The following is a 26170-nucleotide window of genomic DNA, read 5'->3' on the forward strand; positions in this document are numbered from 1 at the left end:
TTATTTGTGCAATACATTGGCACAAGTCCTGCCAGCTTTAATGTCCAGGTTGGTTTATTTCCTCAGAACAAAAATATCAAACATTTTTTTTACGAACAACCTGTGTAAACAGAAAACTTCATGGCATCCTCCTCCCCCTTACAAATTTCCTGAAAGCAGCCTGGCATCTATCTGCAAGAGGCAGGACATCAGGAAAGAGTTTTCTTCAAACAGTGTGCATGGGAGAAGAGAAGGAATTTACACAGACCCATTCCTCTCTCCAACAGCACGGATTTAATTATTCTGGAAACTGCCTCAAAACACAGCAAACAAACCAAACTTCAGGAAAATCAGGTTGTGTATAAACACTGAACCTTCACTTCAGTCTCTTGAAGTAATGCAGTGCTCCTGCCCCTTTTCCCAAATCTTGTATGTGATGCTGAGATCTCCATGTGCCAAAAGGCGGACAGCTGCAACAGTCCTAGGATGACAAAGTATCACAGTCAGTGTTTCTCCAGCGTCACCTGCACAGTTTATTGAATGTCAGCTCTCAATGATCCATGGTTACCAGCACACACCTCCAGTGACCCTGAAAGAAACACCTAGAATTCCACAGATTAGCACAAATGGAACAAACACAGTAAAATCCCCTTAAATCCATTCAACTTCCTCATGAAAGACTTGGAGAACACAGAGTATTAAGTGACAAGAACTAAAAACAATCCAGGCCCTCAGGCAAAGCCCCAAAGCACTCCTTGGGCCACCTCCCTTCCTATGCAGGGTCATCCATGCTTCCCGTCACTTAGACTTTTCCTGGTGCTGGGAAACTGAAGCCTGGATACTTACTCTGCCTTTGGGAGAAAGGTGAATCTTGTATGACACACAGGAATTTCTCCTCAACCCAGATTTCTATTGTTTTTCCCCATATTTCCCTGCCCCCAGCCCCTTCCTGTTGCAGGACAGGAACACTGGAAGGCTTGGCCATCTGGCTGCATCCCAGCAATGGATCACGGAGCACCCCCAGCACTTTGGGCAATTGTTTACCTCACCCCATCACTTGCAAGTTGGGTCCTTAACAGTCTTGAAGCCCTGGCAAGGGAAATGACAATTTCCACATCCAGCAAAACCTCTTTACTTCATCTCAGCCTCCACCCGTATCTCCCCCTTCTTTAGGGTAACCAGAAGGAAATTCACATCTTGGTGCAGCATCAGCTTGGTCTGGGTAAGAACCAGGACTGTTTTTAAGTGGTGATTCCTCCCTCCTCAGCTCTAAATTTGAAAGGGGAGCCTCTGGTTACTGATCAGGACTTGGCTCACCTACCTCACCTTCTAATGTCTTCACTGACCTTGTTGCCAAAAGCTCACCTGCTCCTCCAGTGCCTCTCCCAGGTGGGCTTTCCCTCTGCTCCTACAGAAGCAGCACCTTCCTCTCCCTGGTCCTCAGACAGAATCAGCACCTTCCCCTGTGTCTGGTGCCACAGGTCATATCCTGCTCTCCTTGATGTAGCTGCAAGTGGCTCCTCTCAAATACCAACACAGAAAAACTCCTACTGGAAGTATTTCCCCAATTTGTGAGCACAAAAGACACCAAAATACTGTTGGAACATAAGCCTTGTCCCACTCCCATCCACAGGATTACCAGCAGAAGGAAAAACAGAATAAATGAAAACCAAAGAAAATCCTTAGAAACCTTTCCCCAGAACAACCCAATATCTGCCTCCTACAGCAGCTCTGAGTATCAAAAGACACCACCCAAAAGGTGCATGACCTGCTCACAGCTCAGGAACACCAGGAGCCCAAACCCATTTTTATACTCTTCCAGCATCTGCATGCCACCACAGCTGACCCAGCCAGCTCAGCTGCAGTGGCCATTCCAGCACACGTAAATCAAATTACTGGTAGCAAAATAGGAAAGCCTGTTCCTTAGAGGATATTGAGTTACAGGCTGCTAACCAGGAGGCAAAAAAAAACCAAAAACAAAAAAACAAAACAAAAAACAAACAAACAAACAAACAAAAAAAAAACAAAAAAAAAAAAACAAGAACTGTGAGGGAAATAGCTTCTTTACATTCTTTACAGACTAAAAGAGGAGAAGATGAAGCATCACATGACGCTCAAAATCCACACCTCATTCATTATACATCCTTGAAAGGCACCACAGGATCACAGGATAACTGGGGCTTTGAGGAAAATCAAGACTTTCCAGCCCACCCCTAATGACTCATCTCCCTCTGATGACCCTGGAGCAGTGGGATCATCAGTCCATGGGCTCAGAGCCACACAGAACCTATGACCAAGGGCCACCCTGCCAGAAAACTGGGCCTGAGTCAGCACAATGTGCCTCCTACAAGGGTTGTCCCAAATTTAAAGTTAAGGATAATAAAAGCATAAATGAGTTGAGGAATTTTTAATACTGTCAGAAACACAGGAATGAGACTTCCAGTCTACCACAAACAGGAAGTTAGTGCACTCACCAAATCCCATGCTACAACCTCGTTTAATAGGCCCCCTTGTACTGCCAAACCTTCCAAAACTTTGGGGGTACACGAGGTTCCTGACACACAAAGATATCAGTTGTCAGTCCAGGCTGGCAGCACTTTCCAGGAAAAGAGGGAAAGGAAGCCCATAAAGGACACTTCAGCTGATCTTCTCATTGAAAATGAATTAGAGGGAGAAAAACATAAATAATTTCTCCAGTTCACGGCAGAAAGTTCTTTCAACCAGAAGAAGGAAAGAAAGGCTTCAAGTGGGAGAAAGGAATCCTTATTCTTGGATGTGCTACAGTGTTCTCTGTATTGTTCAACTAAAGCACCCTTGCTCCTCCTAAAATACAACTGACCTCCACTCTGCTCCTTGTCAGTCTAATCCCAACCCCACACAGCAGTTCCTCCACATGTTCCCAACAGGAATACTTCAAAGCTGATCACTTGGTGTTCCCACCAGCATTTAGCTGGGGTGGGGGTGTCTAATTTGGAACGAGCCTACAGCTAACTGAAGCTTCTTGTACAGGAAAAAAAAGGATCAGACCAAGAGGTTTCTGGTTTCACAGCTGCTATTTGAAGTAATTAAGTCTTTACATGCAGCTAATTAAAAAAAATATTCAAACTGAAATCCTAAAGCCATTTCAGGGAGTGTTTGATCAGTTTATCTCTTTCACTTCCACCAAATGGCTCCACAATCAGAAGAGAAGTAGAGGGGAATCACAGGACCCTGCAGACAGAGCAGCTGGATAAGGTTCAATACCAGTGCTGCTCCTGCATGGAGGAGAACAGCACACTCCAACCAGAGCCCTGCTCCAAGGTTTTTTTCCTTCACTACAGCAGGTTGGCAGCAACTCAGCCATGAAATTCAGCAAGGCACATTCAAATTTCAAAGGTCACACACAAGCCTGTTGGTCTCAGCTATTTTAACTCATCCTTTGGAACTACAAAGCTGATCATCAATTCATAGGGAGTAACACACCAGGTCACGGGTCATTTATAATCATAATTATATCACCTTTACTCTGCATTAAAACCACAATTAACAGTTAATGCTTAAGTAAGGCTTTACAATTTTTTAAGCTGCTTTTCTGCATAAAAAACTGCAGGTGCATCTTCCCCAGCTCCCCCTCTTCTGCCTCCATCTCTAGAAAGGCTGCAGGGAGGCACCAAACACAGCAGATAAAGTTCCTCTCAAAACGCGAGGAAACTGGAAAACTCAGAACTTTGTGCACTTAACCATGGTTTCTGCCAGTTCAGCCCTCACAGCCCCCATGCCTTGAGGCAGTAGCTCCCAGAGTGCTGCACTGGGATAACCCTCAGTGAGAAGAATGCTCCTCAAGGCAAGTATCCAAGAAATCGGGTTGGTGGTGGCAGTCTGGAAAGCTTTCGCATCTCAGAAAAGTGACCACAAACGACATTCACAGAAATGCAGCCTCCCCTCGTAGGGGAAACAGAACATCTCCTCTTCAGTGCTTCTGTTCAGATCTAAATGGGATTCACAACTGAGCACGGAGAATAAAGGAAGGGAAGTTGTGACTCAGTAGCCAGAAGGATAAAGCACATCCTAACACTGCAGCTCCACATGAGCTTGGCTGGGAAAGCAGATGTTATGTGCACACATCAGCAAAGAGCCAAAACCATGAACAGCAACTGCCTGAGAAGTGCTCTTCACTCAGAGCCTGACCAGTCCCACAGGCACTGACACTCGGGAGAAAAACCACTGCAACCAGGAGGGAACAATCTCATGGACTCCATGAGAGGTTCCTAATGCTGCAGTGCTCTAGAGCGCTAAGATGAAATTCCAGCAGCACCAGCGTGCTCTCAGCAGCTGATAACATTAGGTGCTGGGCAATCCACCCTGACACCAGGAGAGGAACAGCTATTTACAACACCAGCCTGTCTCGATTTATCTGGGCATGAGGCATTGCCATCCTAGGGAGCTTTCTCTGAGCAGGTGACATGCCTCAGGGAGAAAATTCCCTAATTAGGGACCATTGATATGCTCTCTGTGGAAGTGGCTCTGCAGTCAGCCATGCTCTCCTCTTTTGTCTGTAAGTGCTCTTTAGGGATGTCCAGCTGTGAGGGCTTCAAGCAGCTACTCCAATGGTGGAGGTGGCTGTGGATATAGTCCCAGAGCATGGCAGCACACAAGCACAGACACCCACCCTTCCCACATCTAAAGTCAGAGTCCTATCACAGATGCCCAAATCCACAGAAGAAAGTGGCAGGAACAGATATGCTGCTCCTCTTTTCTAAAGCCAAACCACATAAGCGTCAACTGCCATCTCAAGATCTGCACTTACACACATTTTTTCCTCTGGACTTTTTTTCCATGTCAATTTTCAAAGATTCTCACCTCTGCAAAAGATCCACAGTGAGTTCCAAGAGCTGCATGTATGCTAGAGAGACACTCTGTGGCAGGAAGAATTCTCCAGAGATCTGTAACAAGTCCTGACTCCAAAGGCCCTGAATGCTGATGACATGCACTACCATCCTGAACCTAAAGTGATGGAAGAAGAGCTGTGAAGCCTGCTTAGATCTGGGATAAGACAAGAATACATAAAGCAAAAAGGAAGAACATAAAGCAGAGCTCTTTCCCAAGCATACCTTTAAAAAAAAAACAAACCCTTAAAACAGCACCCAGCCAAAGCAACAAAAGTTCTTGTTCAGAGAGCAAGAGGTCCCGTAAGAGGAACGATTATGGGAAGGTGAAAGAAGTGATGAACTCATCAACACACACTTGTGACTCAGGAAGGACTTCATCCAGCAAGTAGGGGCTGAAACTGATCCTCAGAGCAGCTCCCAGTCCTTCAAGTGCTCAGATAACCTCTACGACAATAAATGTTCAGCATTCTATGGAATCAACAGCCCCTGATAAAGCAGGGTGGGCTGCACAAGAGGCACATTAAGGTCATGTCTATCCTTACTGGAAGTAACTCTTGAGCTCTGCAAACCAACTCTCAATAATGCCAAGACACTCCCTGTATCTGAGGCAAAAAGACTTTCAAAAAGCGCATTCCCTAAATATGGAGCCCTTGGGGGGACTTCTGGTGCTCACAGCCAAAACCATCACCTGCTTGCAAAGTGCTCTGCCACTGTGTCAGACACACCTGCTAGTGCTCAGATGCTGTTCCAGCAGGGATGCGGCCCCCAATTCCATCAGCTGCTCTGTGCTGCTGATGATGAAAAAGACACTCCAATATGGAGCAGCTGAAGGAGCTGGGAAGGGGCTCAGCCTGGAGAAAAGGAGGCTCAGGGGGGCCCTTCTGGCTCGACACAGCTGCCTGAAAGAAGGGGGCAGCCAGGTGGGGGTTGGGCTCTGCCCCTAAGGAACAAGGGACAGAACAAGAGGGAAGAGCCTCAAGCTGTGCCAGGGGAGGTTTAGTTTGGATATTCTTGAAATTTTTTTCACAAGACAGCTGGTGAGGCACTGACCAAACTGCAAAGGCCAGTAAAGTGTCCATCCCTGGAGGGGTTTAAGAGATGTGTGGATGTGACACTTGGGGACATGGGTTAGTGGTGGCCTTGGCAGTGCTGGGGGAACAGGTGGACTCTGTGATCTTAGAGGGCTTTTCCAACCTTAACTCTGTGATTCAGTGATTCCATGCACAAGTGAACAAGGGTGAACAAGGCTCAGGAGCTCACAAGTAGATGAGTGTTTCTCAAAACCACAATGAACACTTATGAGGGCCCTCAGCACTCATCACATTAACCTCAGCTGCTCCTGTATCATCACAGCTACTGCAATGCTCAATTAGAGCATTTAAAACTCTGCTCAAGTTTGTTGGTGTTTCATTGCTCACTAAAGCAGAGAGCTGGCAGGTCTCAGGACTCAGACTAGCACCAACACCCTCTCATACCCAGGAGAGCACTTCACCTGGAGGGCATCAGGGCAGTAATAAGCATCCATGACCATTAAAAATCCCTGGATTAAAGACTAAGAAAAAAAGGAAAAAGACATCTCTTCTGTTAGTTCAAAGGAAAAGTCTGGAGCCTCTAAAGCAGCAGGACTGGTGCTCAAACAGAGCAAGTCGAGGAGAGAAAGGAGGCCTGAAAAATTATAAGTCAGGGAAAAACTTAGGATAATCATGTGCCTCCTTGCTGCGGGAAGTGAGGGATAGTAACCCTGAGTGCTCTGCAAAGCTAAAACTTCATAAAGAAATTCCCATCTTAGACATAGCCAAGTCTGTTTAAACTCTACCTGCATGATAAACCAGCTGTTTTCAGGGAATGGAAAGAGCCCAGCAGCTTTTTCATGTTCTACTGATTTGTAACACCACAATATTTTATATTAGATCTGCTGGCAAAGGCTCTGAGAAGTAAAACCTCACACAGGGATATCCCCTGGGATCTCAGCGTGGTCTTCCCAGGACTAGTGCCAGGTGACCTTTAACAGGCAGGAGCTGGAGGAGAACAGAATCACAGAAGGTTGGATAAACCCTCTAAGATCAAGTCCAACCATCAATCCAGCACCACCAGGTTCACCACTAAACCTTGTCCTGAAGTTCCACATCCATGCATTTTTGGAACACTTACAGGAAAGGTGACTCCACTACTGCTCTGGGCAGTCTATTCCAATGCTTTACAACCCTTTCCAGGAAATTTCCCCAAATATCCAATCTAAATCTGGTACAACTTGAGCCTGTTTCCGCATGTCCTGTCACTCACCACCTGAGAGCAGAGCCCAACCCCATCTGGCCCCAATCTCCTGCCAGCAAAGTTTTCCTTTCAGCACTGTAGCCAGGAATCTGCTCCTACCCCACCTGGGAGCCTTGTGTTTGAGCACAAAAGGAAATTACAGGCTTTAGGCACTTCCTAAATCAGAGAGAACAGCGGAGGGCCCATCTTTGGATAAGGCTGGGGACTAATACTTCACCACAGCCTTGAAGGACAGGCACAGTGGGACACTGGGATATTGCACAGGTCTCTGTCCTTTCCATTTCACATCATCTTGTGGCTTCTAAGTCCTGGCCAGTGCTCTCAGTCAAGGCAAAGCCAGCCCAGGTGCATCCAGACCCACACCCAGTGTGTCCCCTACAGGGATCCCTAAAACCAGGCACGACAGTAATTTCTTCAGTTTCCAGAAGAGATCAGAGCCCAAGATCCTTCCAGAGAGGTATCACAGGTACTACTGCAGGCAGGAACTGCAGAAATCCTCAGAAAAAAGTGCAAGATGCTAGAAGAGAGCTGGAAAGAAAACAGAACTCAACAACCTCATTAAAGCCTTTCTTCTTCCTTTGCTTAACAAGGAGAATGCTTAATTAAGTCTTCCTTCAAGCCTTCCCCCTCACCTGGCAAGGCTCAGCAGAAAGCAGAGACTTAACAATTTCCTCTGCAGCACAGAACACCTCAGTGGGACAGGAATTTGCATATTCTAAAGGAGCAGTGGATCGCTGGTTCTCTGCTGTTCAGCCGCAGTGGGGAGGGACAAAATCAGCAGGAGGTACATTTCAGCTCTGCTCAGGAATAAGAGAGAGCAGGAGGGAAAGGAATAAACAGCAACTTGCTCCAAGTCTGGAGCTTTCCCAAGGCAGGAGTTTGATTGTGTTATACACAGACTTCTCAGTTTATTTGCAAGTCTCCTGCAGCTTAGTAGGTCAGTTCAACTGGCAACTGCTGCTAATTTTAAGCCCAATTATAGCCACTTCTACCTGGTGACAAAGCCTCAGTTCTGCAGCCAATTCTCACCCATTAATGCCTCCAGAATTAATAGAACTTGCTATTCATGGTAATCACCAGTTTGACCTCAAAGTTACTGTTTCCTGTCACAATTTCAGTCTTGTTTGTTTTCACTGGAACATCTCCCTGTGTATTCCCAACTCCTGGGACCACTTCTCCTGCGTAGGGAGCTGAGATACATACAAGCTTTCAATTCTGGCTCACCTATAACCAAAAATAAGAGCACAGAGACTCATCCTCCTGGGACAGAACTATCACCAAGGACCCTCTACTAGAATCCAGACATTCTTAGGGAAGAGTTTCCCAGTCCTCATGATTTAGTTCTCTTATGAGAGAGAGTCCACAGCAACACAACAACAGAAAAGTTCTTTTTTTTTTTTTTTTTTTTCAGATAGGTCCTTCAATCAAAACATAACAAAAAGCTCCAAAAAGCCAGAGGCCTCAGCCCACCATTCTGCAGTTTAGGGAACAGCAAGGAGGACTTCAAGCTCTGCACATCCCAGGAAACTGGGCTCTACATACCTGCATCACAAAAAGTGAACGGAGACTTCCAGGGCCCAGCTTGAGACCCAAGAGATTTAGAAGGAAGTGCAGCAGGATGGATTTAAAAAGGAGTTTGTGTCTTTGTTTCCCTCTGAGTACTTCCCAATTCCCCCAAGAAGCACCACAAGCAGCCTTGCATTTTGCCAAAGGGAGATCTATTTTGACCCAAAATTCCATTGAAAAGGTAGGAAACGTGTTCTGAGCAAGATGCTTGTGGCAAATGGAAGATCTGGGCTCTACAGCAGCCAGGGGATACAGAAATCATGGAATAGTCTGGGTTGGAAAGGACCTTAAAACCCATTGGTTTCACTCGCTGCCATGGACAGAGGCATTTTCCACTAGACCAGGGTACTCAGAGCCACATCCAGCCTGGCCTTGAACACTTCCAGAGATGGCGCAGCTCCAGTTTCTCTGAGCAACCTGTGCCAGGCTCTCACCAACCTCACAGGAAAGAATTTCCTCCCTATTTCAAATTTGAATCTTCCCTCTTGAAGTCCTTAAAGCTTAAAGTCATTCTCCTCTGTCCTATCATTACAAAATCTGTTGCAAAAATATCAGGCAGAAGGAAGATGCTCAGGTGCATAAAACTGGGTTTAAGTGTAATTATACAAAACAGCCCTGGATTATTTACTACAGAGAAATGAACTTTGTTCCTGGAACACAGCAGGGTTCAGCAAAGGCATAGCAGTCTCAGCTTGGAAAGAGCTGTGAAGCAAGGGATGGATGCAGCAATGTTCAGGAGGGAAGAGATACTACAACTGAGCCATTCAGGTGCTGGACCACGGGTCAGCTCAGTGCTCCACAAGCACCTGTCAGCTGGTACATAGGGAGCTTTTCTATAACTTTTGTGATTCCACTGGTCCATTAACCATGGACTGCAGACAGACACTGAGTGAGGAGATGGGCTGGGAATGCTAAGAGAATGGATTAAGCTGCCCTGCCAAACCGCCCCAGTACAGCCTGTACTCTAAACTTAACTGGTACAAAGCTGTTGGAAAACACTAAAGAATGTTCTGCCTCAATTCTGACCAATTCCCAGTGTCTTTGACAGGGAGGAGGAGCTCCTGCTGGAACTGCTTTACTCCTCTCTGAATGTATAATGATGTTTTAACGCAGCAGCACAACCTTCAGCTTGCACATGGCCCTGCAGGAACTTCCTCCAGCAAAGGACTTCTTTTCCCATGAATGAACAGTAGATTTTTGTTTGGGTCTCAGTGACATGTGTTCATCTGGGAGACTTAGCTTCCTTTTAATACTGCAACAAAAATCAACTTCAAGGAAGCCTGGAAATATTCTTGACTGACAGCTACCCATCAGCTGTGTAAGGTGGGAGAACTCCACACACAGAAGTCAGTGGATAAATTGGCTGATAAGCAGTTCAGTCCAGCACTTAAGCTTGCCTACAGGACAGAATTTTCGCCCTTCTCAGTCTCCTCTAACCAAAATCACTGGTTTTACTTACACCAGATGTGTGGAAATCAGCATCTTCACAAGATGCTCTGTGGGAAACAAGAAGCCACACAACCTTCCTGGGGAAGACCTGTCTGGTGCCCCAGCAGATCACCACAATCATCCTGACTCCCACCACAAACCAGGCCCAGGTGATCCCAGATCCCCACAAGAGCTTCCCAGGTCAAACACCACCACGGATGAGACCCAAGATAGATCCTATGTGCTTCCAAACTGCAACTTCCTGAAACGCAGCAAGTGGAAAATCAGGGCCTTTTGCCAACTCTAGAGCCACAGACTTTCTGCACAAGACACCATCAGTCTTACATCCCCTTTCAGAACTCCTCTCCTGGGGACAGGCATCTGCTAACACACTTACTAAAGTCTCATCCCAAACCCAGGGCAGGATGACTTGTGCTCTGAGATCACATGCCCAGCCTGGACCAGAGCAAGGAGCAGCGGAAGAGTAAAGGCAAGGAGATGTCCAGATGATGTCCAGATGTCCAGAGAGATAAGGAATCATGTCCAGTCAGGAGAAGGTTGCGTTCCTTTAGGAAGGAGCATTCAATCCAACCTCTTCCTCAAACACTGCCTTAGCTTCCTCACAAGCACAAAGAGACAACTTTAAAACACCAGAGCTGTTGGAAAGGCTGCCAATATTCATTTTCTGCTAGCGAAGAGGTACTGTCTATATTGCAGGAGAGACAACAGCAGCAAACTGATGGCCCTGAGCTGGGGATGGTTCACGACAGAAGGATTTTGTCATTTTCCAGAATTCTCTCCCTAGGGTTTCCCCAAAGCAAGAGACCAGAAAAGATTTCTGCTCCTGCTTGCACCTCCCCCCGAAGATTTCAAGGAAAAAAAGATGGATCAAAGAGCCTTTTTGCATTTATAAACCTGTCAATTTTTCTAGAAGATTTAAGGCTTTAAAGACTCCAAAACATTTACTTGAAGTTTTCTATCCAAACAGACCTCTTTTAATACTTTAAAAAAACCCCAGAAATAAAATATTTAGATTTTTCTGAAGTAAGGCATTCCGACAGCTCCAGACAGAAGTGCTGGAAAGGAGGAGGAAATCCAATTTTTAAGTTTGACAGGAACTTTTCTTTTTTTTCCTTTTCTTTTGACTGGCAGAGAAACAAGACTACAGAGCTATTTCAGCCCCTGGCTCTGACCAGGAATAGCTGGGATGAGCAGCACAGGAAACAACAAACCAAACTTACTCAACTGCCGCCAGTTCCATGTCCCTGTCCCACACATGCTTTGCCTCACAAGAAAGATTCTTCAAGGTGATGATGTAGCAGTATTCCACCCCACCATCCTGCCCTTCCTCTCCACACACTCCTACCACTTTCCATTTTGCCTCCAAAAGCCTATCCCGCAGAAGAGAAGCAAGTTCCCCACCTGAGAACACTACAGGCATGACATGTTTTGGGAAAGTTCAGCCCTTTTCAAAACCTGGTTACCTTGATTTCTTCTCAGCCATAAGAATTGAGAGGGTCAAACATCTGGCAGCACATTTCTTTCTCCACTTTCATATACTCCTTGTAGTATCTGCAAAGTAGAGCACAGGATGGCGTCAGGGCCTGGAGACTGTCTGTGCCACCCTCAGTGTCACAACCTCAAAATAATGTTATTTTCTGGATATAAATAAATTAACATAATGGAAAATTGTGCCAGCAGCACAGACACAGCTCCTCCAAGCCTTTCTTTCTGCAATGTCAAGGAAAGAGAGCTGGAAATGTGATGTCTCACCCCCAGACCTTGGATCTCTGCTCGGGACTAATTAGATCATTTGCCTCCTGTGAGACAGGTGCTCTCTACACTAGTCCTGGAAACAAGAGACAGTGAGAGGAACCCCACCTGTGTGCTGTGGGATACTTTTGTGAGTCCTTATGCAAGTTCTTTTAGCACCCAGGAGACACTGGTAGTCTGACTACCATACAGCAGGATATCTACATTGGATATATGATCTGGGCAGAGGATGGGAAGGAGACAGCAGGGATTTGTGTCTGGACTAAGTGGATGACAAGCAGATGTATCTTCCTCTGCTCTCTCTTCCTTGCCAGTGTGACAGGATGGCAAAAGCTTCGCAGCCTGCTCCATTTGAACTTTTCCAAGCACAGCATGCTCTGCTCTCTGTGCTCTCACCTCACCGGTAAGGAATCCCTGAGCTGCAGGCTGACTCAGTTTGGGAACACTGTTCCAGGGATCAGTGGCTGCCCACGAGTTCGGTTTTCCTGCATCTACTGCCATATAAGGCCAAAAGCAAAGGGTTTTGTGCAACACACTAGAACCAGCCTGAGGGAGAGGCTGGCTCAGGTTCTCTCAGCCCCAGCCCTCGGCACCCTTGGGGCCCGGAACCTCAGAGGGTACAAAATCCCAGTGCAACAAATCTCTCCTGGTAAGTCTCACACCGAAGTTGCTGACCAACGATGCCCACCTGTAGCTGGCACATTCCCACACCTATGACAGCAGGAACTCCAAGAGCCCTTGTTTGGAGGAACAGATTAATACCAGATATTGGAAGAACCTAAATTCATTCTGGTTTTGATGCAAGGCAAGCCTTCCAATAGAATTCCTAGATTCAGCAGCAGAATTTGTACCAAATCCACCACAGCTGGTACCAGATACATTCTACATACCTCTCATCCTGGATTCTGCCTGTTGTTCTCGAGGGGATTTTGCCAAGAATCTGTTTCAGCCAGTAAACAGATGCATTCCAAAGCTTTGTTTTAGACAGCAAAAGGGAGCTTGCTGATTGCCACACAACATTGCTTTTAACAAAGTACAAATGTACTCAGTAAGGAAGTGAAAAGCCACTAAGAACAAGACTTTGATTCATATTCCATTTCTGAAGCATTTGTCAGATCACACTACAAGTTCTCAGGCAAGGGCAGGCTGGCAACTTTACATATCTAGTAAGAGGTAAGGCCTCATTAACAACACCCACTAGCACGTGCTTCATCTGCTTCACACTAATTCCACTCTTTGTCACAGGCAAAAGACTTCTGCAGTGCTGCCTCCAGCATCAGAAACACATACAGCTGCTGAAACAAGTCCAGAGGAGGCCATGGAGATGCTCCAAAGGCTGGAGCCCCTCTGCTCTGAAGACAGGCTGGAAGAGCAAAGGTGTTTACATGGAAAGAACTCCAGAAAGACCTCAGAATCCCCTCCTTTGCCTAAAGGGGCTCCAGGAGAGCTGGAGATGGACTTTGGACAAGGACAACAGGGAATGACTTCCTGCTGCCAGAGGGCAAGGGTAGATGGGATACTGGGAAGAAATTCTTCCCTGTGAGAGTGGGGAGGCCCTGGCACAGGTTGCGCAGAAAAGCTGTGGCTGCCCCATCCCTTAAGTGCTAAAGGCCAGGTTGGACAGGGCTTAGAGCACGCTGGAATGGTGAAAAGAGTCTTTGCCCATGACAGTGGAATGAGCTTTAGGACCCCTTCCAACCCAAAGCATTGCATGGTTAAAAGCAAAAAGTACACCAGTTTTAACAGGCAGCAAAGCAGGAACTTCAGGACAAGAGTTTAAGATGCACTCAATTCTGACACACACACCTGAACGTGCTGCTCTCTATAGAGCTGGAGCTGACAAAGGCAGAAATGTCTTGTTGCTTTCGAGTCACACCACCTAAACACCATTAGCAAAATTTCCCTTTTATCTACCAAAATATTTCAAACAAATCTAAGTGAATACATGAGGCTACTAGAATCAGACCTTCTAGCATTATACATATACTAGCCTCCAAGAGCAGTCAGCCAGATCTAGTTTAGAACTCCCCAATCTCAGTGGACAATTTGGTAGCTACATACCCAGTGGGAGATCAGGATGAATACAAGAGATTAATTTAAAATTTCCAGACCAACAGCTAATACTACCTTCAAGCTCTTTGTTCTTTGGAAGTAACAAACAAATTTGCAGACTCAGTGTTATGACAGACTATTTAAAGACAACATGAATACACAGGACAGAACAGCCCTCCACCAACATATTCCCTGGCAAAAGGCACTCAGCCAGACTGGCTTTTCCAGCAGCACCAACCACTCTTTTTAGGTGTTACTGCTGCCTTTCTGCAAGTGCCTGGCACTGACATACAGAAGAGGGTTCATATTCAAGGGCTGCTTTGTGAGCTCCAGAGCTGAGGACAGCATTGCTCCTGCCTCAGTACACAGTGCCAGGAAGACAGCATACACTTCTGGGAAAAATCTAATGCTTCTGGCAGTTTCAAAGGAAGAGCATCATGAGGGCATAGACAAGCATTAGTCATGTTCTGGTGGGGTGGGGACATGACTAAAAACTAGCAGGATAGTCCTGAACTCAGCCTGTGGGGAAAGAGAGAGTTCATCTTCAGGGCTGTTCATTTATTATCTCCAAGATGGCAAGAAATTCACTTTCAATGAATATTAGTATTGTGCACTGAAGTACACGCAGCTTGCTGAAAATAACCAACACATCTTAAAGGGAATGAAAATCATACTTATTGAGAACATTACCAGCTGGATCATCAGTCAACTGTATTTCACTGGATTTGAGGTATTTTAGTAGCCCCCACATCCCTGTTCTCACCCTGATCTGCTCACAAGTCAGGACACATACACCAAAGAAATACATGGAAAGGGTGGATGCTTTGAGCTCCTCACTTGCAGCTTCTGGGCCTGAAAAATGTTTCAAGCTGTTTTCTCCACATGCGTTTTCCCAAGTCACTTATTAACCCAATAGTTTGGGGTTTTTTTGAATATTTTAAATATTTTGGAATGGGTATTACAGCCTGTCCAAACACTCTCTCTTCCCAGGTATAGAAAGGAGGGCTCCCACCTTGCTAACTTCTTCAGCTCATTGTTGATATCACGGTTGAAGGGTTGGATGCACTGAGCTCTGGCCAGGAAATCCCGGGATTTGCTGTACTCCCTCATGTAGAGACAAGCCTATCATGGAAAGAAGTTAGATGCATCACAAGATAAATACAGACCTTCTGCCCTTCTTCAGGCCTCGTACCAAAACAAACTTTCCTGCAACAGAGAAAAGTAATTCAGGAACACTCCAGGAAAAGCTCCATGTGACACATTTCCAGAGAGCCAGACTTTGCAAAAGGGCAGATGCAGACAAACCACCTTGACTACTGCAGCAGTCCAGAATTCAGAGATTCCCCTCAGCTCATTCTGGGCTCCCTCTACAGACAGGCCAGGATGTTCCATGATGATTTATTTGCCCACCTGGCCACACCTGAAGAGCGCTTTGGCATTTCCTTGGTCCATCTCCAAGGCCAACTCCCCGTATTTCAAAGCTCGGTCAGCACGTTCCAGTTTCAGGTAAGTGAGTGAGAGATTCAGGAACAGCAGCAGTTTGGAAGCGTTGATCTGGCTCTGCTCTGCCTTACTGGAAGAGCTGCGGCCCAGGATGGAGAGTGCCTGAGCAGAGAGGGAAAATCAGCCAGTGCACAACAAATCCATCATGGAAAGTGAGAAATCCATCTCATCCAACAGCTACACCCATATTTCTGGTCACCTAGGTCACTAAAATGTAGTAACAATCAAAACTCCAAATACAGGGCATGGCATCCTCAGCATGACTAGTCATGCTGACCATATGACCACAGGCTTAGAAACTTACCATGGAAAGCAGAAGAATAAAATAAAAAGAACCCAGAACTCAGATTTAATATGGATATCTTACAGGATAAATATGGATATCTGGGAAGAAGGCAAGTCAAATTACTTTAGTTTCAAAAATTCAAGCAAAAGCAACTTTGAATCATCTCTACCTCTGAAAAAGTAGCAGATGCCTTCCAGTTTGAGAATAACTGAGCATTTACCCTGCCAGGAGAGGCTCAGACTAGGAAAAAGGATTAGGGGGGATCACCTTCTCACTCTCTACAATTCCTGGACAAGAAGGTGCAGCCAGATAGGGGTCAAGCTCTGCCCTCCGGTAGCTGGACAAGACAAACAGCCTCAAGTTGCAGCACAGGAGGTTCAGGTTGGATACTGGGGAAAATTTCTCACTGAAAGTGTTGTGCAGCCCTTGCACAGAGGCTATTCAGGGCAGTGGTGGAATCCCCATCCCCAGAGGGACTTAACAGCCCTGTGGATGTGGCACTTGTGGACATGGATTAGCGGTGGCCTTGGCAGCTCTGGGAAACAGTTGGACTTGGTGGTCTGAGAGAGCTTTTCCAGCCAAAATGATTCTGTGACTATTCTTTAATTTACCACTGCTGCTCACACAAAACCAGGTGTGCAAGCCCTGTTCTGAAGTAACAAACTATGCCTGGAAAAATACCATAAAGTTATTTGATCTCTAGCCTGTACCTGTTGTGGTGAGCTAAAATAATCCCTTCTTCCAAAGCTTTCCCAAAGCACATCCCACATTTTCCTGGTGCCATACCCTCTTGTATCTGTCCTTGGCAATCTTGAAGCACTGCTTATAGAAGAAGTAGTTGCCAAACTCTCTTTCTGTGGCTGCCACTTTCAACACCTTTTCCAGAGGAAGTCTATCCCGCTGTTCCTGTGTGAAGAAATATCTGAATTTCAGCTCAAACTAAAGAAAACAGGCAGAGAACTCAGACAGGACAGTCCTGAACAGCTCCTTCCTATTCACAGAGCAGAAGCCAGGTCCTTACCAAGGCCAGGCCACCACCATGTGGTATCTCCCCAGCCAGGCTGAAACATTACAGTGTTCTTGTGCTGATTATTCCACTAAAGAAGTCAGGAAGCTCCTCAGGCCTAAAGGGGGACTGAAAAAAAGCAGGAATGTGTTCTTAAAACCTGCCCAACTCCTTCAGCACACAGCTGAGTTAACACAAATGCTGACACTGGCACAAAGCTGCTCAAAACATTCCACTGCTATAATTGCTCTCAGGCCATCTCTGGGACAGCCTGACACTCCCAAAGACAAACAGCAAAAGAAAAATCCCAATAATCATTTAAAAAAAGATAAAAATGGAGGGACAGGTTTTCTTCTGGGTCTGCAAGTTGGAACCAGCTCATAGAGAGGGGTCAGTCAGACAAAATGGGTAGGCAAGGAGGGAGAACAACAAGTCTGGTTTGGGGGAAAATTTACCTGTGCAGGGGCTGGAGGAGCTCCCCCATTAGCTTCTGCCTCCACTCACTGACCCACAACCACAGCCCAAAGCCCTTGACATGGAAAGGCGAATTAACAATAGCACTGTAACTCACCAGGAAGGAAAGAGGGAGCACTTGGGAGAGGAGCCAAGAGGCAAAGGGTGGGGGCTGGTGGGGCACTGGGACACTGCAGACTGAAGAGGGTTGTAACAGTCAGCTCATTACTGTTCCTTGAAGAAATTCCTGGAAGCTGCTGCCCTCTAGTGCAACCATGAGGTTTCTGGTAAAACTAAAAATAAATGGGAGCCATTCCAGCACAGAGGAGCAAACAAAGGCAGATCCCGCCTTCTCCCTCTGCATGGGAGGGCAAACAGAGAGAGACATGGAGGGACACAAAAGGCAGGCATGTGGATCAGGGCAGAGCTGGGAACCCAGGGACTAGATACTTGCACCAGCATCCACGTGAACACATGTAACACACAAGCCACAGCAACTGTGAGACAGGACAATGGTGGTTCACCCTCCAGATTTCGGTCTCAAGCCTTATTAAAAGAACTCACACAAGTCAACTCAAAGAAGGTGTCGCACTCCTCTGAGTCTATGAAGTCCAACACCTCCACCTTGAAGAGGACCGTGGTGTTTGGGGGGATGGAGGGAGGACAGCCCCGCTGGCCATAGGCGTATTCCGGAGTGAGGACGAAGAGCGCAGCCTCTCCTTTGGTCATGGACAGCAGCCCGATCTCCAGCCCCCACAGGGTGATGTCTGTCACAATGAGGGGTGGGACATGTGAGCTTCACCAACACCAACACCCTCACACACCAAACAATGACTTCTCCTTAAGCCTGATGGAAAAAAAATCCCTGGGAGCTCCTGTCTCAGCAACTACAACAGCCGGTTGCTCCAGAAAGGATTATCAGGGGTACTGCTGCTGTGGGACTGAGCACCTGGCATTGCAAATCCACAGTGGGATGAATTGGAAGGGGCTTTAGAGATGATCCAGTCCAAGCCCTGCCACAGTCAGGAACACCTTTCCCTACACCAGCATGCTACTAAAAGGCCTGTCCAGCCTGGAAAACATCATCTCCTCTCAAGAGACTTAAAACTACCTGAGGGCAGGTGGAAAACACCTCCCTACCATTCCCAGGCAGAGGGTGAGCAGGTCCAGATTCCATCTCCCACGTGAACCAGGAGGATTTTGGACTCCATAAACAAGTGTTAAAGGTTTCAAACAACCCAAAGACACCAAACAGCATTTAAACTGAAATGCTTTAATACAACCCCAGAGCCCAAAATGCCTTAATACAATTCCAAGCCCCAGGACAAAGTTTGTGGCTCAAACCTACCTTTTCCAAGTTTCATCAGCCTCGGATACTTGCTGTTCCCATTTGAACAGAAGAGCTTATTCCAATTTCCTAGGTACCCAGAGTACCTCACTGTACAGCCCAAAGCGAGGAGTGGGTAGAAAGGAAAAGCAAGAGGTTGATTTCATATCCCATAACAGCAACATCAGGAGCACACTAATAGTTGTAACCACCCAGCTATCCTGCTTCTCCTTTTCCGTTCTGCTATAGAACAGCAGAGGCAGCAAAACCCCTTCTGTTTTACACCAAAAACCTGGTCACATCCAAGCAGTCAACTGCTGTGTGTTTTAGCATCATTCCCAGACAAAGCAGCTGCTTCACAGTCCTGATCTATTTAAGAGATGTGATTTCGCACTTTTAAGAACTGGAAACTTCAACCGAGCAAATTAAAATGCCCCAATTATATGCAGAAATATTTAAAAATAATTCCCTAACCAAAGCTGGAGCTCTGGAAAGAGGAACAAGAGGAAAAATGTACCACTACCCCAAGCTCTGCATCTGTAACTACAGTTCTGCCTCAGAAAATACACTGTAATGGGCTCTCTTGACACAGCACCAGGGCCCTGCACTTCAGGAATTGCTTCCAACTTCAAACTTCTCTGTGAGCACAGATGGGCCCTAGAAATCCTTCATTCCTCAAGGTCAAGATGCCTTTTCATTTAGTGTGTCAGCCACAAGAAGTTAAACAGGGTATCCCAAGTGTTAAAACACTGATAAGGAGAGGAGACAGTCTCTGAAACAGAGACACGGCACAGTACAATATCAGCATTTTTAAGTCCTTGTTGTGGTTTTTGCCAGCCCACCAGCATGTCAACATTACAGCCTTGGGGGATTTTCCCCCACAGGCTCTGCCCTGTTTCCCTCAGCACCTGCTCCAGGTCCAGCCACACAGACCAAACCTCTGTGGAGACAGAGGTGACAGAGATGAGCACCAGATCCTCACTCCAGCCCACACTTCCACGGATTTTCATGTTCTTAGTCCTGCTGAACTTAGGCTAAAGGAAACAATTCCTATTTAAAAGCTGCTCCGGAGATGGTTACTGGTGCCTGAACTACCAGTGAATTCAGGCTCAACATTACTGCAGAGCACCCTGAACCTCCCCAGGCAGCCAGGCCGAGCACAGACAGCCTCACTCCAGGACACCAGCCCTGAAGAGACTGCAAGAATTGTGGAATGGTTTGGGTTGGAAAGGACCTTGAAGATCATCCAGTCCAACCTCCTGCCCATGAGCAGGGACACCTTCAAGCAGAGCAGGTACCTTCAGCATGGCCTTTAACATTTGCAGGAATGGGGCAACTTGTGCCACAGAGTTGGGACATCCCTAACAGGGGTGCCCGGCCCTGCCCACGAGAGCTCTCAGGGCCCACAGGAGACTCCGGAGGCCCCAGACCCGGCTCTACCTGCCACGGAGGCGGATGGGGGCACGGGCTGCCCGGTGCCGGGGCGCAGCTGCTCTTTGCGCACCCCTCCATCGCCGGTCAGGTCCTGCAGGGGTTGGAGAGACTCCGAGGCCAGAGATAAAGAGGGTGTCGAGGCCGGGGTCGGTGCTGGGGTCGGCGCCAGAGCCCACACCGGAGCGGAAGCCGGGTCCGGGTCCGGGTCCGGGTCCGGGTCTCGTCCCCCGGCCCCGAGCCCCTCCCGGCCGGCGCCGCCCGCCATCATGGCCGCGGCGCCTCCAGCCAATCACGCTCCGAGCAGCGGCTCCGGCCCAACGCGCGGCTTTAGAGCCACGCGGGAATGGACACGCGCCTGCGCAGCACCAACGGAAGGCGGAAGGGCACGGAGCGTCGCGGTGCACGCTGGGGGATGTAGTCCGCGGTGTGCACTGCCCTCCGCATTTTGTTAGAACAAAAACCCCAAATCAACCCAAAACTCAAAACCCAAACCCGACCCCCCACAAAAACAGACGATCAAAAACCCAACCAAATAACTATACGAAAAAAAACCAAGCAAAAAAACCCCAAAACCCAAACCACAACCCAATCAAGCAAAAATCCAAACCAAAGGGAAAACAAAACCAAAACCACCCCCACCACCACCCACCCACCTACCCAACCAACCAATCAAAACCAAAACCCAAAACAAAACAAAACCCAACCACCCCTAAAGCCCAAAACAAACCAAACAAAAAACAAACCAAAACAACAAACAAACACCCAAAAACCACAACAGGCAAAAAATCCAACGGCTTTGGAACAAGTTGGTAAGTTTGGCCTTCTTCAGGCACTTGAAATGGTATAAATGCAAAACTAACGAGAATGCAAAATAGTTGCAGAAATAAGCGCATATTCTTGAGAATTTTTGAGATCACTACAAAAGAACATAAACCCAAGTTTTTTATTCACAGAAGGTGGGAGGGAGGGAGGTGCCCACAGCCTGTCCCCAGTCCCCCTTTGGAAAGAAGGTGCTTCATCCTCTGCTTTGCTGCATCTCAAAGACCTTCAGTGCAAGGCTGGCTGACAGCCCCAGGGTGATCCTTCCACCACCACATTCCCGAAGCTGGACGTTCCTCAAGGAGAAGCCAGGACCATCCCCAGCTCCCCAGGAGATGCTAAGAGGGAAGCCAGGGCATGGGATCATTATGGGATTTGTATGAGGGATGCTCATAAGCCAAACACATTGATAAACCCAGAGTTATTATATGAGAAACTATATTTTTTCACAATCAGACAAAATAATTCCTTGTGCCTTGCCCCACGCAGTTAGAGCACTGTTTGGTTTCCTTCTGTTTTTTTCCAAAAGCATGACAGGTTTTCACCACATCACGAAAAAAACCCACAGGTTTAACAAAAACAAAAAAAAAAACCAAAAAAAAAACAAAAAAAAAAAAAACCAGAAATTGTAATTCATAGCAAAGTTAACCTAGTGCTTGGCTATTGTGAGATGCAAAGCTGTGTTTCGTGTCAGGTACAAACAGGCAATGTGTATTTGTGAATGCAAAATGTGTGGATACCGACAATGGGAAAGCTGTGCATTCTAATAATAACTGAGGAAAATAAAACATGGAAAAAGGCCTTTGAATCTATCTTTTGTTTGCAATTAACCCTGGTTGATTTAGGAGCATTGGAATTAAGGTGTTAAAGATGTTGCTTTTTGCTTGCATTTAATCCATAAAAAGCTCTGCAATAATAACCTTTTGAAGTACAATTTTAGAATATTACTTGTATCCTTGAAACTATAGCTTTGGAATATATATAAAGGAAATATGCTTATCTCACGCCTTATTGAAACAGAGAAAAACAGCTTGAGAAAGGAAGATGAACATCACCTCAAGGGTTTATGGCTTTGACCAAAGGGAAGCTGGACATCACTGTAATGAGATTTATTGTCTCTGCAATTAAAAGGTGGACACACATCTGGGGAGCTGGACCCCGCCAGATGGGATTCGTCTTTCTTCTTTTGGAAACTGGACTGTCACCATCTGGGGATATTCCTTTGAGATACATCCTGAGAAATTAAAATCACAATAGTGTATAGAATTGTGATGTAATAATTTGGAATAAAAATTGCTGATGAGTAAAAGATTGGAAATAGAAACTGCTGAAAAAAACTGATGGGTACCCCTATTAATTCCTGTAACCATCAATTATCAGTGTGCAGTTGGAGGGAAAACTTCCCCCACTGTACCCAGCGCTGTATTGCTCATACTTTACCATATTAAATAATAAGTTGATTGCTGCTTGAATATTGGCCTAGTCAAGCTTCTTATTCATAACACTATCATTTGGGTCTCTGGGAGGTGTTTCTCTGGGAGCACCTGAGGCTGGTCCCTCTGCTTGTGCTCCTGGGATATCTCGTGGACAGCTGAGCTTCCCTCGGTTCAACCACAGCAAGGGTGACACCAGCCCCGCTCAGGCCACAGCCTCCCCTTTCCCTGGGGAAGCAATCAAGTTCCTCACTTCAAGTTCATTTTCTTCAGTTTCAAGGCCACATGTTTGACTTGCCCAGGAGTCTGGCAGTTCTGTCCCAACTGCAAACAGCAGGAAAGGCAGTGCTGTGAGGCTTACAGCTTGGAAACACACTGCCTTGTGCTCCCTGGGGCTGATGGGAGAGGCTGGGATTTCAGCTCACATCTTTTGGGGCAGAGCATGGAACATGGAGACAAGTTTCAAGGGGGTGAAGCTCTGCCTCAGCTTCCCAAATCCAGCCCCCTGTCTCCAAGACAAATGTGCTTTTCATGTTTTCCTTCTGCTCTTAGACATATCACTTGAGTGATGCCAGTCTTTCTGAGGATGTCCATGGGCTGAGATAACCCCAAAGAGATCTGTGGGAATTCAGACAGGGTCAACACTGGGATTTTTCAGCGGAAAATCTCTCCTGGCTGTGTTTGAGCCCTGGCACACAGGCAGGACCCCACTGCATTCTGACATCCCTGCCCAGGCCAAGGTGGGAACAGCTTAGGGGTGACTGCTGACACCTTGGGCAGACCCAGGACACATGGCCAGGTGTGGGCCAGGTGTAGCCACAAAATCATTATGGGTTAAAATCACCATTTGAGACTTTGTTTGGAGTTTTAAGGATGGGTTTGCAACTGTCTGTGCTGCTGATCTTGTTCTTAGAACAGGACTGATCTCCTACCAGTGTTTCCCAGCCCAGATCTGTGTGGGAAGGTGGCAGGATGGCTGAGAGGATGAGCATTGACAAGCTGGAGGAGCAGCTGCTCTGTCCCATCTGCCTGGGGGTGTTCAAGGAGCCCCTGATGCTGCAGTGTGGGCACTTGTCCTGTCAGCCCAGCATGCTGTCCCTGCCCGGGCTGCTGGAGGAGCAGCCCCTGTGCCCCGTGTGCTGCCAAGTGCATGCAGTCCCCTGGCACCCAGCACTGTGCTGGCCCGTGAGGGCAGAGCCCACCTCAGAGTCTTGCCCAATGCACCCCACAGATGCACAGGCATAGAATCATGGTATGCTTTGGCTTGAAAGGGACCTTAAAGATAATGTCATTCCACCCCCTTTCATGGGCAGGGACATCTTTCACTGTCCCAGGCTGCTTCAAGCTCCAGTCAACCTGGCCTTGGGCACTTCCAGGGATGGGCCAGCCCCAGGTTCTTTGGGCACCCTGTGCCAGGGCCTTTTCACCCTCACAGGGAAAAATCTCTTCCATTTATCTAACCTAAATTTCCTCTTTTTCAATTTGAATGCATTTCCTCCTGATCTATCTGTAGGGAAAAGAGGGTCTGGGATCAACAAGTAGCTCAATATGAGGTATACATCTTGTTCTCTTTATTGCTAACTGGCATGCTCTTATATACCATTGCCAGCTATTCACGTGGCTTAAGCTTACATATTATTGGTTACAAGTGGCTGTTCAGGTGCCCTAACCAGTGCTATGATTGGTACAGGCCAGCTCTTCATGCTCCTGCTTATTTCTGCAATATTTCTGCCTTGCGGTTTACAGATATCCTGCTGGCACATCCTGCTATCATGGTGCAACCAGCCCACTTCCTCTTATCTTGTGGTCCAAGGGCAATTCAAGGACTCTCTGCTAGCTTCAGGCCTGGGTTATGCACCCCCTGCAGAAGCCTGTGTCCTTTCTTCTGCAGCCAAGCCTCTACATCTATTCAGTTCCTGATGAAAAGTTCAGTTCCTGAGCTTCTTTGTAGCCCCCTTCAGGTACTGAAACTTTCTCTTTTCCAGACTGAACAGTCCCACCTCTCTCAGCTAATCTCAGTTAAGGCTGTGACAGAGTTGTCCTTGAAATAAACAGGGCCAGGAGACTTCTTCTCCTTTATAATGCCTTTATTAATAGTGATCAGCTCAGGATTGGGCGGCTCGGCAGGGCTGCAGTCCCCGTCGCGTCTCCCAGGGCGACTCAGAGGAGGAGGATATGCGCAGCTCTGTCCACTAGAGGCAGAGCCGGGGGATCCAGTCCTTGTGGGAGCTTTTTAGGGCTTGGTGTCCCCATCAGATGTTAATCCTGTGACCTTCCCAGGTGGCTAGTCCCGGCGTTGGGACCACTCCTTGCTCAGGGCGAGAGGGACTCCGCATCTCTGCAGGCTCAGCACTCGGCTCCTCATGTCCAGACACCACTTTAGTCTCTCAATTCTTATTTGGCTCGTTGTTTTTGGGGTTTCCTCATTGCATTTCGAGTCGGGGTCCCACAAAGCATTCTGGACTTTGGAGTCACTTTGCATAACCCCCCCCACCCTCTCAGGTGTCTTCACTATGCTAGGAAAAGAACACCTTAGCCTCGGGGAAGGGCCATTACCTCGCCCTAGTCAGGGCTTTTACTAATATAAAAGGAGCGATAAGCTACAAGGACCTGTGATTACAATAACAAAACACGCAGGACCTTGGCAGGGACAGAGATCTGGCTGCCTTTTTGTAACTTTTTCTCACAAAAAAATATTAACCGAATTTTTGTTCATAACAGTCCTCCTGTGGAAACCGTGGTGCTGCACAACAAACTCCATCAGTACAGGAGAGTCCTTTCCTCTAAGGGCACAAAATGTCAGCCTTAACCTCAGCATCCCCATCCCCAGTCTACCACACTGAAACACAGCTTACCTGCCAGGATGTCCCCGCAGGAAAGCTCTGTATGCCTGAAGAGGGTGAGCAGTGAGTGTTCAGGGTCTTTGTGGCTCATCCTTCCAAGAGAGCTTGAGGTGGATGTGTTGGTTGCTGGCTGACACAGGGACCCTCTCTGAGAGAGCAGCACAGCCAGAGCCGAGCAGGCAGCCGCGGTGAGAGGCTGCTGGAGAGGGAAATGGGAGTACAAAAAGCAGCTGAAGACCTTTGTGCAGGCAGCAGGTCAGCCCTGGTCTTTCCAGCTGCCCAAGGCTGTGAGCTGGCATGGGGGACTGTGTGCCCAGTTTGCTAGGGAGGGACACTGCCCAGGACCAAGGGGAGCAAGGAACATGAAGGGCTGAGCCACTCTGCACACAGCCCAGCAGTGGCTCCTGCAAACTGCAAACAGTCACCAGGGACCCACTCCTTGGGCCTGTCACCAAAATGCACAACCAGTCTATGCCAGTCAGAAGTCAGGGAATAAAACACCACCACCAAGGTAAATGTTTGCTCTTGCATTCCTGCCAAACTGAGGCTCCTGAATGTGCCTTTCCACAGGTTCAAGTATTGTAGAATTATGGAATATCCTGAGTTGGAAGGGACCTACAGGATCATAAAGTCCAACTCCTGGCCCTGCACAGACACCCCAATAATCTCACCTTGTGCCTGAGAGCGTTGAACAGTGCTGCTGGAGCCCTGGCAGCCCTGGGGCTATGAGCATTCCCTGAGGAGTCGTTCAGTGCCCCAGCACCCTCTGGAGGAAGAACCTTTTTCTGATATCAAACTAAACCTTCCCTGACAGTGACAGAGGTCGAGCCATTCCCCCAGATCCTGTCACTAGAATGAGATTCTTACACCTTTTGATTGTTCAGGTACAAGATGATTGATCCCCAGCACCCACTGCTAACCCTTCAGACCCTGCAAAGCAGCTCTCACCTGTTCCCGGATCCAGGTGTCCCTGGAGCTGGTCGTGCTGGAGTGACTGATCCATCACACCAGATGGCTCGGGGACAGTTTCAAAGCCATGTCCAGGTTGCTGGGATACTGCCTTATGGCTGTTCTGGGGTGTCCTTTACCCTCCATATACAGTTCTGAGCTTCCCGGAGCAGATCCG

General features: G+C 47.4%; 1 protein-coding gene across 3 annotated transcripts; it reads right to left on the reverse strand.

The window, feature by feature from the left end:
• Positions 1-20283, reverse strand: FKBP6 (FKBP prolyl isomerase family member 6 (inactive)). 3 transcript variants are annotated; one of them, XM_064729468.1, is made up of 8 exons: positions 19956-20283; positions 18537-18626; positions 17753-17955; positions 16516-16635; positions 15351-15545; positions 14953-15062; positions 11600-11687; positions 5-460 (listed from the first exon to the last, which is right to left on the reverse strand). In XM_064729468.1, the coding sequence occupies exons 1-7, from the start codon at positions 20215-20217 to the stop codon at positions 11612-11614; spliced, it is 1056 nt and encodes a 351-aa protein (XP_064585538.1). In that variant the 5' UTR covers positions 20218-20283; the 3' UTR covers positions 5-460; positions 11600-11611. The 3 variants fall into 3 exon arrangements, with proteins under 3 accessions (XP_064585539.1, XP_064585538.1, XP_064585537.1); XM_064729467.1 differs by lacking the exon at positions 11600-11687; XM_064729469.1 differs by lacking the exons at positions 11600-11687; positions 18537-18626 and having other exon boundaries at positions 1-460.
• Between the last annotated feature and the right edge of the window lie 5887 nt (positions 20284-26170).

Source organism: Zonotrichia leucophrys, chromosome 19 (assembly GCF_028769735.1).
Source record: "Zonotrichia leucophrys gambelii isolate GWCS_2022_RI chromosome 19, RI_Zleu_2.0, whole genome shotgun sequence".
Taxonomy (NCBI): domain Eukaryota; kingdom Metazoa; phylum Chordata; class Aves; order Passeriformes; family Passerellidae; genus Zonotrichia; species Zonotrichia leucophrys.

Bases quoted from the DNA above. Each gene is read 5' to 3' on its own strand.
- FKBP6 (XM_064729467.1), bottom strand. From the start codon at position 20,217: ATGATGGCGGGCGGCGCCGGCCGGGAGGGGCTCGGGGCCGGGGGACGA. The intron at 18,627-19,955 runs GTAGAGCCGGGT...TGGGCTGTACAG, and splicing joins CCCATCCGCCTCCGTGGCAG to TGAGGTACTCTGGGTACCTA. The intron at 461-14,952 runs GTGGGAGCCCTC...TTGTCATCCTAG, and splicing joins GAGCTGAAGAAGTTAGCAAG to GACTGTTGCAGCTGTCCGCC.